This window comes from Pimephales promelas, chromosome 15 (genome assembly GCF_988280905.1).
Source record: "Pimephales promelas chromosome 15, fPimPro1.hap1.1, whole genome shotgun sequence".
Taxonomy (NCBI): Eukaryota; Metazoa; Chordata; class Actinopteri; order Cypriniformes; family Leuciscidae; genus Pimephales; species Pimephales promelas.
In genome coordinates, this window is record NC_142783.1 from 33483850 (window position 1) to 33499296 (window position 15447).

The 15447-nt window shown below is 35.3% G+C and overlaps 1 protein-coding gene across 4 annotated transcripts; it reads left to right on the forward strand.

The window, feature by feature from the left end:
* Positions 1-83: 83 nt before the first annotated feature.
* mcm8 (minichromosome maintenance 8 homologous recombination repair factor) lies at positions 84-15347 on the forward strand. Of its 4 annotated transcripts, XM_089120576.1 has the most exons (20): positions 174-191; positions 299-336; positions 576-767; positions 1582-1659; positions 1787-1869; positions 1953-2102; positions 2207-2310; positions 2693-2891; positions 3120-3205; positions 4209-4357; positions 5174-5372; positions 5458-5488; positions 5681-5821; positions 6911-7052; positions 7129-7324; positions 8683-8902; positions 9805-10014; positions 11721-11797; positions 12844-13033; positions 14900-15347. In XM_089120576.1, the coding sequence occupies exons 3-20, from the start codon at positions 593-595 to the stop codon at positions 14990-14992; spliced, it is 2523 nt and encodes an 840-aa protein (XP_088976702.1). In that variant the 5' UTR covers positions 174-191; positions 299-336; positions 576-592; the 3' UTR covers positions 14993-15347. The 4 variants fall into 4 exon arrangements, with proteins under 4 accessions (XP_039509367.2, XP_039509366.2, XP_088976702.1 ...); XM_039653433.2 differs by lacking the exon at positions 299-336 and having other exon boundaries at positions 84-191; XM_039653432.2 differs by lacking the exon at positions 299-336 and having other exon boundaries at positions 99-194.
* Positions 15348-15447: the final 100 nt, after the last annotated feature.

Sequence of the window (15447 nt, forward strand, 5' to 3'; positions counted from 1 at the left end):
AAAATAATAAAAGGGATTTAAATGTAGCTTCGAAAGAAAAGTAACATCTTGCAAAGGACGGTAAAAAAGGCTAAAAAAAAAAAAGGCTAAAAACGACGTTTGCGGCTCAGCGCATGTACGGAAGTGGCGTCACGATGAGCGCCAAACTTCAAGCCTGACCAGACGTCATCGACTGAGGAAGTAAACAAACAGTGGTAGTAACTTCTCTCAATAAGATCTTTTAAAATTTATTTTTTTTAAATTAAAATATGTGTCGACATTTTTCCTCAATGTATGCTCTAACTTCCACATTAATTAGAGCCGCGGTAAAATTAAAATACAACAGTTAGTCCAAGTGTAAGTTATCTGTGTACGTTATTTCATTATTTGACTCATTGTAGAACTGATATCGCCGAATTTAGATTTATTTGAGTCTTTTTATGGTTGGCAAAATAATAAATACGTGTTTAGTTATTATAATAGATGATAAAGTGTGAGTAAAACAGCAGTTCTGTATTGATTTGATTAAGTATATTGTTTATATCGATCTATTATGATCATGTTTCTGTGTTCATTTGTTGTGATTTTGCTTTCAGACTTTCGACGGTGAAGGATGAGCAGTCAGGCTTCTGACCGAGGGTCATACCGAGGGTCATGGAGGGGTGCAAACAGTTCATCTGCTGGAGGAAGAGGATGGAGAGGAGGAAGAGGATGGAGAGGCCATCAGTGGAGCAGAGGAGGAGGAGGAAGAGGAAGAGGGAACTATTCCACCAACAATACACAAAATAGTAAGTGTCTTAAAAGTTGGGTAACTTGTGACCATTGACAAAAAAAACTTGAATCAAATACATGCATTTCATCCAAACTTACAATAGAAAGACATAAGCAGTTCGTCACAGAGCCAATAGTGTTCATAGTATATAATGCCCTGTTTGATAAAAAGCTAGAAAAAAAAAATGAACCTGTAAACTAATTAAATGTAATTAATTATAGAGTGGTACAGGTACGATGTCGCTTTGTAGGTCAACTGGCAGTTCGCATTACACTGATTCCTTTGACACAAACAATAGGAGTTTTTCATTATTTTTTTTAAGAGGAAAATATTCCACCAACAATAATACACAATATAGTAAGCGTCTGAACAGTTGGGTAGCTTGTGACTATTGACAATAAAAGTTGATTAAAATAATTTACATTCATGTATTTAGTTGACACTTTTATCTAATGCAAGTTGCTAGAAAAACATAAGCCACAGAGCCAACAGTATTCATAGTATGCATGCCAGATTTTTTAGAAAGCTAGAAACTAACTTAATTAGGAAACAAGTTAAATATAATTATTTATAATAAAGGGATAGTTCACACAAAAATTTAAATTACCCAATGATTTACTTGCCCTCAAGCCATCCTTGGTGTGTATGACCTTCTTCTTTCAGACGAACACAATCTGAGTTATATTAAAGAAGTTATTTTTGGGTGAACTAACCCCAACATAATGTTGTATTTGAAAAAATATAATTTATTTCTAACTTTTTTGTGTTATACTGACATTTGCCATTTTATTATTATTATTATTATTAATGTTTTTGTTTTTACTCCACAGGATTTACTCCACAAGTTAGTCAAGCAACCCTTGATATCACGTGTCCATACAAAGGATGGCGACTCTATTTTTCTGAAGGTTTTATATTTTCCTATTTACATTCTGAATGAATTCTTGACCTGTTGGATATATGTCTGAATGTCTTCTTGATTTTGATTTATGATTGCATGCAATAGTTTGTGATTTGTGTTTGTTCCTTTTCCAGGATTTGTTGAAAGTTCACCTTATGTCGAGAAGATAAAAGTGTTTGAACGGTACTTCACATCGCAGATGGACCTTTATGATAAGGTATCAGATTTCACAGCATGATGATTCTCCCTATTTCCAGTGTTAAAAAAAACAACAAAATATATATTTTTTGTCACCCTCAGGATGAGATTGAAAGGAAAGGCAGCATTTTGGTGGACTACAAAGACCTGTTGTCCAACAAACAGATTTCACACACTTTACCTGATCTAGCCAAAGATCTTAAGGAAATGCCTGAGAAGATACTGGACTGCTTGGGTGTGGCAATTCATCAGGTGGGTTTTGTGTTACGCATTTACATATCCGTCACTGTTCTCAGTTTAACATTATGCCAAAATCTCGGAAGATCAAGATGAAATAATTGAATCTTTCTGTGCAGGTGCTGACTGTGGATCTGGAGAGACATGCAGCAGAACTGCAGGGGCAAGAGGATCTTCCCGCAGGCGTCCGGCCCATAATCAACACCCCACATATCAGCGCCAGGTGAGTCTGTGTACTTGCCTTATGAATATCAAGACCAGTCAAATTTATTTGTATATTTCACATTGCACGTTGTTAAAAAGGAGCTTTACTGAAAATAATTATGTTAATGTTTGTTTTCTTAATATCTTCACGCCCTTATAGTTGCATTTAGTAGATGAACATTTAGATCTAAACTGCTAGTTTAGATCTAGCAGTTTAGTTTACATTTGTCATAAATTTAGTTTACATTTTGTGACAAAACTAGCAATCAAGCAGTTAAGATCTAATAAATCACATGTATCCGCATAAAGACATTAAACTTTAGTTCGGAGATAATATAGTTTAATTTTGCGATGAAAAAAAGTGTTTTAATTTCTTGTATGTGTCTCTTTCTCTCTTTTAGGCTATATAACTATGAGCCACTGACTCCTTTGAAAAGTCTGAGAGCGAATTTATATGGGAAGTTTGTTGCGATCAGAGGAACGGTGGTGAGAGTGAGTAACATTAAACCGCTCTGCAGTAAGCTGGCGTTTGCCTGTAACAGCTGTGGGGATACACAGAGCATCACACTGCCTGATGGGAAATACACCATACCCACTAAGGTACAGTGTTCAACCAACATCACTTGTATATAACATGTTTAACAAGTTTTGATTCTGTGACAGTGAGATTCCACATATTTTTCTTTTTTTAAACTGGAAAGTTACTGAGAAAAGAATAATCTGTTAACAATACATATAAAATTGGACACATTGCAATTAGTAAGTAGTAAATGTCACTTTTTCTGTATTTAGTGACATCTAACATGATGTTTTTCATTTTTTCTTCAGTGTTTACAGCCTGAATGTCATGGGCGTTCATTCACTCCAAACAGAAGTTCACCTTTCACACTCACTGTCGACTGGCAAACAATAAAGTATGAAAATCTATAATTAGCTGAGCAGAACAAATTTCATGCTGCTTTTTTTATTTGTTTATTTTTTTGTCATTGCTTTCAGTGTAAATGCCATGTCAGATATAGTCTTTGCATTTCTCATCATCGAATGGTCAGCTATTGTTTTATGAGCATTTATTTTTTAAATGAATAACATATTTTTTTTATAATAGTGTTTGCCAGTGTTATTTTAGTATTATCCTAAATATGCTATTTATTAGTATTTTAAATTATCTCATATATATTTTTTATTTTATGTGTTTTGTCATTTTTATTAGTGTTTTGAAATACTTCTGTTTAGCCTTCGTTTTTATTTAAGTTTTAGTCATTTTAGTACTTCAACTTAAGTTATTTCTCAAGTTTAATTTTTTTTAATCTAATATTTATGTTTTATTTAATCTGAGCTTTATTTCAAACTGTTTTCGATTTTAGGTGCTAATATGTACATTTTAGGTGCTAATATTAACATTTTAGGTGCTAATATTAACATTTTAGGCGCTAATATGTACATTTTAGGTGCTAATATTTACATTTTAGGCACTAATATGTACATTTTAGGTGCAAATATGTACATTTCAGGTGCCAATATGTACATTTTAGGTGTTAATATGTACATTTTTGGTGAGAACATGTACATTTTAGGTGTTAATATGTACTTTTAGGTGTTAATATGGACATTTAGGTGTTAATATGTACATTTTAGGTGCTAACAAGTACATTTTAGGTGTTAATAAGTACATTTTAGGTGTTAATATGTACATTTTAGGTGTTAATATGTACATTTTAGGTGCTAATATGTACCACTAAGGTACCAATATGCAGCCTTTGGGTACAAAAGTTTACCTTTTGAAAAGGTCCAGCCCCAGTGACAGCTTTTGTACCTTTTTTCTGAGAGTGTAGTTAACAATAGCAAGACTTCGGTGTGAGATGTTTAAGGGAACACCATCACTCATTGCCATGATTTCTCCTCCTGTGCTCTTCACAGGGTTCAGGAGATGATGTCGGATGACCAGCGTGAGTCCGGTCGAATCCCGCGCACCATTGAATGTGAGCTCACGCAGGATCTGGTGGACAGCTGTGTGCCTGGAGACATGGTCACCATCACAGGGGTCATTAAAGTGTCCAGTGAAGAGAGTATGAGACATTGTTCACACTGTCAGTGCAAATAGACTGTATATAGACTAATATATAGACTCGTACACATGAAGCTGGTGCTACTACTTAGATTCAAGGCAATTTCTTATTAACAAATGGATGATAGCATCTCAGAAATGTGTCCATATTACAGTCTGGCAAATATCAGCTGCTGCTATTTTTACATCTGACCTCAGTGGTCTGGTAGGACAGCCTCGGGTGGCCTTCTGTCTGACTCAGTTACTAGATGATGCTCACATTCACTGCTCTTTGTGTTGAGCTGTTATACCCCTCCACATAATACAATCACTTAGACTCAAATGGATATATTATCTCCATTTATATATTTATCTGAGTGTCTATTTACACTAAAATCAAAAGGCCCGCCATTGTCTGGGTGGGTGAGACAAAAGCGACAAAATACACAGGGCCGTTATTACGATCCTCCCCAGTTTAGAAAGAGAAATGAGTAATAAATAAAGGAATTGATAAGAGGAAAGTTGTTTTGCAACAGAAAAAAGTTTTTAATGTGAATCCGCCTTTTCCCGATCCCATTCTTCTCCCTATTACAATCTCATATCATTAGTGTAAATAACCTCTGTCTTTGTTTATTTGGAAGTAGCTGTGTAATAAGCTTTTAGAAGCTTTGATTAGAGAAAGACCTTTATTATTTATGATCAATATTATTTTGTTCGATAACGTAAGGTGATGGACTGCTTTGTCTTATGTCTTACAACAGCGCATTCAAACGTACTTTAAAAGTTATTTCATGCAAGTCTGTTGTATTCCATGATTTGTGTTTGTTTCTTTCCTCAGGAAGTGGCAGAAACAAGAAGGACAAGTGTATGTTCCTGTTGTACATTCAGGCAAATTCAGTCAGCAACTCGAAGGGTCAGAAGAGCAAAGCCGCGTCTGAATCCGAGGGCCAGGGTCCGTCGGTGGAGTTCTCCATCAAAGACCTCTACGCCATCCAAGAGATCCAAGCGCAAGAGGACCTTTTCAAGCTCATAGTGAAGTGTGTAACATTTAGACTCTATAACATGTTCACATACACTGTATTATCAATGAAGAAGCTAATGTGACTCTCACTGTGATTGCAGTTCTCTTTGTCCTGCCATTTACGGCCATTTGGTGAGTGTCCAAATATGTTCTTATTTAACTTAATTTATTATTCCTGTCATTTGAATGTTTAGTGTAACACTAGGCTTCTTTATTGTGGGTGTTCATATGTTACTGAGCTTGTATCATAACCATGGAGAAGTTGTTTTAGCATCTTGGATTTAGTAAATAAAAAGATTGTCTGCTCTCCCTGTGTTTTCTCAGCTTGTTAAAGCAGGATTGGCTCTGGCTCTTTTTGGCGGATGTCAGAAGTATGTTGACGATAAAAATCGTATCCCAATAAGAGGAGACCCACACATGCTTATCGTTGGAGACCCTGGACTTGGTAAAAGTCAGATGTTACAGGTACATGATAATATAAGCCTTTCTAATGCATGTATCACCTAGTTAGATGATTTTAAGTTACTGTCACCGTCCCACAGGTGGGACGCTTGCCATTATATTTTTAAAACAATAATATCTTAGAAAAGACCTTAAGTAATATTAACAAACTATATATCATTTGAAAGCTTACAATCTCTAGTTTCCATATTTGGTGAAATTTACACACAAGCCGTAATTTATCAATTTGCAACAAGAATATTTTCATACTCCTAAAGCGTGTTTAGACCTTTATTTTAAAATAGCAATGAACATGAAAAATCATGAAAAAAAGTTAGAAACCTCAGTTTGATTTCATGCCAAGAGTTCAAAATATAGCATCCATTCAATTATTTTAGAAAAAAAGGTCTGAAAATGTTTTAAATATTACGGAAAAAAAAATTGATTCACCATTTGTGTTATGGCAATAAGCTATAACGCGCATGGGTGTGCTTTGTACGTGATTCCTAGAGGTTGAATTCATATCAAAATCTGCCAAACTACCCATATTACTTCTGAATAGGATTTCTACTTCATAAATTGTGTGAAATTTGTGAAAATAATGGTTCAGATCACTCAAAACACATATGGAAATGGAGGCGCCCTTATATGGGCAGTAATGGAGTCTGGTTGTGCCCTAGTGAAAAAGTTTGGTACTGCGCCCAAACAAAATCTTACTGAAAGCTCATTTTTTGAGATATCAACCTAAAATTTGAAACACAACTTGTTCAGATTTTTGGCTTTGATTTTTCTGCAGTTTTACAATAGCCCAGGTTTTAAAAATATATATTTTAAATAAAATATGAATAATTAATTTTTTTACATTGTACATTTCTATAAACTCAAACTTCTATAACTTTTTTTCTGTTTCACTTTCCTAATTTATTTCACTTCGAGAAAAATCTGCCAAATGTCTTCTTTAAAACGAGACCAATCTTACGTCTATATTCCAAAGAATTCTTGAATTACAACCATTTAAGTTTGAAATGAGCATTTCCATGTCTATTCAAAAAAGGGGGGGTGACAGTTAAGAGGTTAATATGCCATATGTATGCTGCTGTTGTGTGTGTCCAGGCCGTGTGTAACGTGGCTCCACGGGGTGTATATGTTTGTGGAAACACGACCACCACTTCAGGACTGACTGTGTCTCTGTCCCGGGACAGCGGATCGGGAGACTACGCTCTTGAAGCCGGAGCGCTGGTGTTGGGAGATCAAGGTGAAACACGATCTTCTGAATCAATTCAGGATACACGTGTGGTAGAGCCTTACCTGGGTTTACTGGTTTTCTCCAGGCATCTGTTGCATTGATGAGTTTGATAAGATGGGCAGCCAGCATCAGGCTCTTCTGGAGGCCATGGAGCAGCAGAGCATCAGTCTGGCTAAAGCTGGGATTGTCTGCACTCTTCCTGCTCGAACCTCCATCATCGCTGCGGCCAATCCTGTCGGAGGGCATTACAACAAAGCCAAGACTGTCTCTGAGAATCTGAAGTGAGTCAATGCCTACTAATAATAATAAAAAAAAAAAATTGTTGTACATTGATTATAAAATGTATTGGGTTTAGATTTGTAAAGCACGATTAAATCAGTGTTAACGCACCAGTAATCCTGTGTAGCTGATGGTTTATTAAAGATCAACAAAAGAAATATGAAACTGTTTCATAAATTAATAATAAACACTTCAGCTGCAACTTTGAGATGCATATTTTGGCTCTTTAATAGTGTCAAATGTTAGATTTGAAAATGGCTGGCAAGACACGACTACAGACAAAACCATTTTGTTTTTTCAAACATTGGTCACTTTTGAGATTTTGTGCAATTTTGCTTGTTTACTTCCAGACTAGTGGAAAGAAAACATCCCAAAAACTCATATCTATTTCAATTACAGTTGGCTTTTCTCTAAACGAGTTGATCTCCACTTCAGCAGCACTTACATACTGTACATTAATATAACATTTTGTTCTTAAAAACATGCTGACTGATGATGACATTATTTCTGATTTATGGACTGATAAAAGTAAATATCCAATATCCCCTCTGTACTAACCTTTAACTCTATTGACTAAATGAAACTTTATCCAGTGTTCATATTTCTGTGCTGAAGTATGCAAATAAGATTTAGCATATTTAAACATTACATTTTAGAAAACTTGTAACACAAAATGTAATGTCTTATGATTGGATATAACTGGATGTATATGTTAGTTAAAAATTGTGTATTTTTCTCCTGTGGTGCCTTGCCTTTAATATATTTCATATATATCATAACCATTTGCCTCATAAGATTTAAAATGTTTCGACACAATGTTGTATTAAAGAGGACCTATCATGCTTTTTTTCCCCATGTTCCTCTTCTTTAGTGTGTAATGTTGCTGTTTGAGCAAGAAAATGCTCCAGTTCTCCTCTATATCAGTGTCAGTGTTTCTGAACTCCTGAAACGCCTCCATTGTAGTCGAACACGTCACAATATTCCTCATTATAATAATTCATACGCAGAATAAAGGGGCGGGGCCTGGTTGAGTTAGTTAGTAGTGTGTTAAACTGGCGGTTATGGAAGGGGGCGGGACATTTTCCAATCACACTCGAAGCGCTTGACCAATCACAACACACTGATCCAGCCGACCAATCAGAGCACAGTGTGCTTTTCAGAAGGAGGGGCTTCATAGAGACAGGATTAAACAGAGCGTTACTGACAGACTGGGAAGAGAGGCGCCGCAACAATGGAGAATATGAGGAGAATAATCAACATTCAAACAGGAAAACCTGTTCTAGTAGAGCCTGAAACACATCAAGACTTTGTAAAAGGGAATAATAGACCATTTTTTTAAACTATTTTTTTGTCACTCTAGAATGGGAAGTGCACTACTGTCCAGGTTTGATCTTGTCTTCATCCTGTTGGACACCCCTAATGAGGACCACGACCACCTGCTGTCCGAGCACGTGATGGCCATGCGAGCCGGGAAGAACGGTGCGTTCAGCAGTGCTGCGGTCAAACGCTCCAGTACGCAGGACTCCAACATCTCCATTCTGGAGGTCTCCTCGGAGAAACCGCTCTCCGACAGACTCAAAGTAACATTCACCTTCTCTTAACCACTTCTATTGACACTTTTTTATTAGGGTTTCATTTGTTAACCATTAACATGAACTAACCCTGGATAATACTTCTAAAGCTTTTATTATTCTTAGTTAGTTATTTTGTACAAAATCTGTTAACATTACTGCACTATGAAATAGTATTATCAAACACTGAACAATTTTCATTTTAATTAACTATGCTGGAAAAAAACGTTGGTCATGTTAACCAATCCAATAAATAATGAGACTTCCTAAAAGCTTTTTATTTTGAAAATCTAAATCTAAATTTGTAACTTTTAAGAATATTTAATGCAGTGTCTAACATAAACAATAAACAATTGTATTGTTGGCTAATATTTTTCATACATTATTATTGTGTTATATATTAATATTGTTCATTGGTTGTTCATGTTAGCTAATACATGCATAAAGAATGTTAACAAATGAGAATATTGTAGTGTTACTAATTTATAATAACTTTTATTAATAATTTTTCCTTATGCAAGATGTATTATTGTGTATGCATATTTTAATGTACAACTACTGATCTGTTAAGCATCATATTTTGATTATTGTGTTTTATTATTGCACCTACTATACATTTGTTGTTACTGTACTATAGACCATTTTGCAAGATGTAAACAACACTGATCCAGAAACACTTCCTGTTTCAGTTTGTAACTGTTTTCTTTATTTCACACGTAAAGAAAACACCTTAAAGATGTGTGTGTAACTTTTTGATTCAGTTTTATATGTTCTGTTGGTTGTATTTTATCCCAGCTTTTATGTAGTGTTAAAGAACTGAAACAGGAAGTGCTTCTGGACCAGTGTTGTTTACATCTTGCAAAATGGTTTATATATTACAGCTGTAATAATTTCAGTTTCTTCATCCGTAGCTGGTTCCTGGAGAGAACTTTGACCCGATTCCTCATCAGCTCGTGCGGAAGTACGTGGGTTACGCCCGGCACTACGTTCACCCGTCTCTCTCCGCCGAAGCTGCGCAGGTCCTGCAGGACTTTTATTTGGAGCTGCGCAAACAGAACCAGACAGCCGACAGCACACCCATCACCACCCGCCAGCTGGAGTCCCTCATCCGACTCACAGAGGTGACATAATCCCCATACAACATCGGATCTACGTCATGCAGCATCTACTGCACTCTGTTTTTGTTTGATTAACATTTAATATTTATTATTGACTTTAAAGGATTAGTTCACTTTAAAAAAAAAAAAACGTTTGTTGATAATTTACTCACCCCCATGTCATCCAAGATGTCCACGTCTTTTTTTCTTCAGTCGAAAAGAAATTAAGGTTTTTGATGAAAACATTCCAGGATTTTTCTCCATATAATGAACTTCAATGGGGTCCAAACGGTTCAAGGTCCAAATGAGAGTTTCAGTGCAAACTGTTCAAAGGGCTTTAAACGACTCCAGACGATGAATAAGGGTCTTATCTAGCGAAACGATCACTCATTTAAAAAATAAATTTAAAAGTTTAAGTTTTATAAGACTCCTATATGACCCCTGTTTGAACTCGTTCATCAAAATGAACAAATGTTTTTTCGAGTCATTTCGTTCATTCAATGTATAAAATGACTCGAAAAAAGATTCGTTCAATTGGTCATTTGGTTCATTTGTACATTTGGTTCAGTCATTTGGTTCATTCAACGAAAAAAATTAATGAAATGACTCAAAAAAAGATTAGCTCATTTTGATGAACGAGTTCGAACAGGAGAGTCACGAACAGAGCAAGGCGAGCATTCGTGCTTATAAAACTTAAACTTTGTTATTTATTTTTGAAATGACGATCGTTTCGCTTGATAAGACCCTTATTCATCGTCTAGTGTCGTTTAAAGCACTTTGAAGCTGCACTGAAACTCTCATTTGGACCTTGAACCGTTTGGACCCCATTGAAGTCCATTATATGGAGAAAATCCTGGAATGTTTTCATCAAAAACCTTAATTTCTTTTTTCGACTGAAGAGAGAAAGACATGGACATCTTGGATGACATGGGGGTGAGTAAATTATCAGCAAAAGTTTTTTTTTTTTTTAAGTACACCAATCCTTTAAGCGTGGACAATTTTTTCTTTTTAGTGGTGACATTGGCTATTTATGGAAGCTTGTTTCCACCTAAGAATAAAAAATAAAAAAGGAATTAGCTTTTTATCTCACAATTCTGAGTTCATATCTCACAATCCAGACTATATAACTCGCAATTGGCTTTATGCACAGCTTCACTACTTCCTGAACTTCAGCCAGCTGTTTGTTTCCTGTCTACCATTATTGGACAAATTGATTAACTCAGGTGTGCCTGACCTCAGTAGTCACGGCAACAATAATCAGACACACCTGAATTAATCAAGTTTGTCCAATAATGGCAGACAGGAAACAAATAGCTGGCTGAAGTTCAGGAAGTAGTGCAGCTGTGCATAAAGCCAATTACAAGTTTATGTCTTGCAATTCTGAGAAAAAAGTATGAATATAAAATTCTGAAGTTGTGAGATACTGTATAAACATGCAGTTGCGAGTTATAGAGAAATATAATTTAGTCTTTTTTTTCTCAGAAATGTGAGATCTAAAATTGCACTTGCGAGATAACGCTTCTCAGAAATGTGAAAAATAAAGTCACAGTTGCAAGAAGAGGCTCAGTATTTTTGGTCTGTTTTGCACAGACATGAACCTAAAAAGTGCGACAAAAAAAAAATACAATTAAAAATACATTCAAAATACAATTTTGATTTCTTGAGGTATAAGTAATTAATTTAGGGTCTTTGCATTGCATGACAATCAAAAGGTCTCTCTCTCTCTGCAGGCGAGAGCTCGTGTTGAGCTCAGGGAAAAAGCTACTCAAAGTGATGCGGAGGATGTTGTGGAGATCATGAAACACAGGTGACTCATAAAAGCTGTGTTTTCTACAAGTTATATAGAATTTTAACGTGAGGACTGTGTGTTATTATTGTTACTAAAAAATGCATATTTATTTACACCCATATTGGAAAAAATCACGTATTCTAAATAATTCCAATTCACATACTTATTCACTATTCTAAAGCTCAAAGTATGCACTTTCTTTAAGTGCACTTTAAATACCCTGATGATGCACTTATTTTTCCAAAAAAGTTCAACAAGTTCGCAACACTACTTTTGTAGCCAAAAGGGAAGGGCTGTTAGACCACAAAATAACCTTTTACACCTACTTGATGGTTGAGTGCATAGTGTATAGTACGTCATTCAGGACACAACTTGCATGATTCAGAAATCAATGTGTCTTCATTGATATGTCTGTGTTATTTATATGCATTGATATGCTCCTTCTACATCCTCAAATTAAATAACATGGGGTGTAACAATACCTTCTTGTCACGATTCGATACATATCACGATACTGAACTCACGGTATGATATTATTGCGATACTCCAAGACATATGATAAAAGGTTAACAAAAAATGTACTGTTGATTATAAATGCTAACTTTGATATTACATTATGGGTTTAAATGAATAGACACCAGAATAAAAATATTCATGATTCTGAAGCTGAAAATACATTATTATTTTAGATGAATAGGCTTGCACTCTGTCACTGACTAGATATACGGTATTTATAATAATGTTGGACACTTTTTACTGGTAAGATCAGACATTTGGCATTATCAGGACCCACAAATATTCCCCCATTGGATTATTATACATTATAATCAACATTATGTATAGTAGTTCAATGTAATACTGATACTAAAACTCTGCAAAAATTTAAAAAAATTCCTTTTATTTTGGGGAACTATCCACGATACATTGTTGCATTTTCGTATTGCGATATATTTTCGCACCCCTAATTTTTATGCCAGTCTTGATTATATTTCCTCAGTTGTTTAATTCTTAAAAAATTGATAATTATTTATTCATGACAAAAGCTTTTTTTTTCCTGCGTTTAGCTTGACCGACACATACTCGGATGAGTTTGGCCGTCTGGATTTCGACCGCTCTCAGCTCGGCTCTGGCATGAGCAACCGCTCGAAAGTCAAGAAATTTGTCACGGCTTTAAACCGACTCGCCGAGCGCACCCACAAAAGCATGTTTGAGCTCCAGGAGCTGCGACAGCTCGCCAAAGATCTGCACATACAGGTGAGCATTACACAGTACACTGTCAGATGACGGATTTAATTCTCTTTCAAAGTGCACCATTATGCTTTTTAAAATATTTTGCAGCTATATTACACATGCAGTGTAAAAGTTGTAAAGTCGACAGTGCTTGATAAATAAAGTCATTGTCTCCCCCCAAAAAAAAGAATTGACTCTAAACGGCCTAAACAAGTCCTCAGGAATTCCAGTCTCACTTCCGTGTCCTGCAACTCTGTAACTCATTTGCATAATGGTCTATGGTCTCATTGGCTGCCCGTGAACAACGTCCACTTTGATCCGTCCACACTGTATCTTGTGGAGAATACGCTGTTTTCTGCTCTGCAAATTCTCTTTATAAACACTTCCAAAGAATGAGGATGTGAAGAGTCAGTGGTTTAAATTACCACAGCAATATAACCTTCTGGTGACTGCTTCTCAAATCTCTGAGGTCTAAATGAGATTTACAAAAAGCGGATCTATTAAAGATGGGCCAGAGACCAGCTTGCTCCTCAGAATCACTACCCGGAAGTTTGATTAATTATTGACATATATTTTCTATTATAAATTTTTTATATATTTCATATTTTCGGGTGTTCAAATACTTTTTTTTGTGTGTTTTATGTTGTGTAGGTCTCTGTCTAACTTACTGAAATACTTCTTCTAATCAGCCGTGGGCCACTATTACCTTCCTTAAACTGTCTACGGTATTTAGTGATGCACGATATATATCGGCTACCATATCGGTATCGGCCGATATTGTTCATTTTTATGTTATCGTTATCGGCCTGGCAATAAAATTTGGCTGATATAATAAAGCTGATAAATAATGAATTATTTCCTTCAACACTTGACACCTGAGACACTTCAGATGCACACTGTTCAACATGATTGATCTTAATTGCTAGAAATATGATTGGAATCAAAAAGGAAAATATAGTTAAGTGCAAAATGTGCTGTCGTATCGGCTACATGAAATTATAACGAGAACATTATAATTGTGTGATTGGGAAATGGATTTTAATTGTGAGACTTTTGTTTTTGCAATCAGGCTCTCAAAAATTATATTTCGATTTATCGGCCGATATATCGGTTATCACCTTTCAAATATAAAGGATTATCGGTTATCGGTATCGGCCAAAATGTTCACATCGGTGCATCCCTATGTTTATTAATGCAGATCATCTGTCGTTCTCACTACTACTACTTTGAGTAAAGATAAAGGATAGAGCAAGATCTGTTTTACCAACTTTAATGTTACATCAGTCATTCACGCTAGTGTTCGGCTAACGTATGCGCCGTTATTGATGCAGTTAATGATTCATTTTCCACCTCAATAAATCAGAAATGCACACATGGATTTGTTGATGAATACACTTGTTAATGCTCATGAGGAGGAATTACAGCTGCAACATCTCATAATGTTCCTTAAATCAGTATCATATCACTGAGAAACGTCCTTTCGATTGATGTTCTAGTTTAATAACTTCCAATGTTTCATCATCGGACTCACGCTCGGTAAAATCAACGCCATCATTACTGTCTTCAATGAGCTTTAGGAAGCCTCCGGAGCTGAAGTTCAGTTATGGTAATTAGTGTTTGGTTTCAGTCATGAGCTGTACGCGATAGACCAATCACAACAGACTAAGCCGTCTGGCCAATCAGAGCAGAGCAGGCTTGTGGAAAGGTGGGATTTAGAGAGACTGATTAATCCCACAAGCAGTTCGAGTTATTTAAGTGTGTTTTTTTTTTACCTTTGATGCATGTAAACCTGTGACACTCAAAAAAAAAAAAAATTAGGAACCTTTAAAATAGCATAATAGGGACACTTTGATGTTCTTTCCTCTTTAATTTATCATATTCTTTTCTCAGGTTGTGGATTTTGAGGGTTTCATCGGTGCACTCAATGAACAGGGTTACCTTCTGAAGAAAGGCTACAGGGTCTATCAGCTTCAAACCATATGATATGTTTCTGCAATGTTATTGTGCCATACTGTTGGGTCTGTTTTTTATGCAACAAATATTATATTTATATGTATGTTTACATTAACTGTACATTGTGTTCATGTACATAAATAGTATGCACCTGTAAATACTATGCATAAAAACAAACAAATTTTAACCATATTTCTGAACATTAAAACAGAATGTGCATATGATATGTTTGGCATTGCAATGTTAGGTAACAGTAAAATAACCTTATAAGAACTAACACATGTGCAGCTAATACATTTAATTGCAATAGATTCAAATGAAAATAATATGGAATATGCATTCATTAAAAAGTTGTAAACTTTCATTAAAATTAAACAAGTCAAACAAAATGACACATTCTAAAAGTTTTTTACTCTATTTGAAGGAGTTCCTTTTAATTATAATTATATTAAATTGGGACTTTTATTATATATATATATATATAT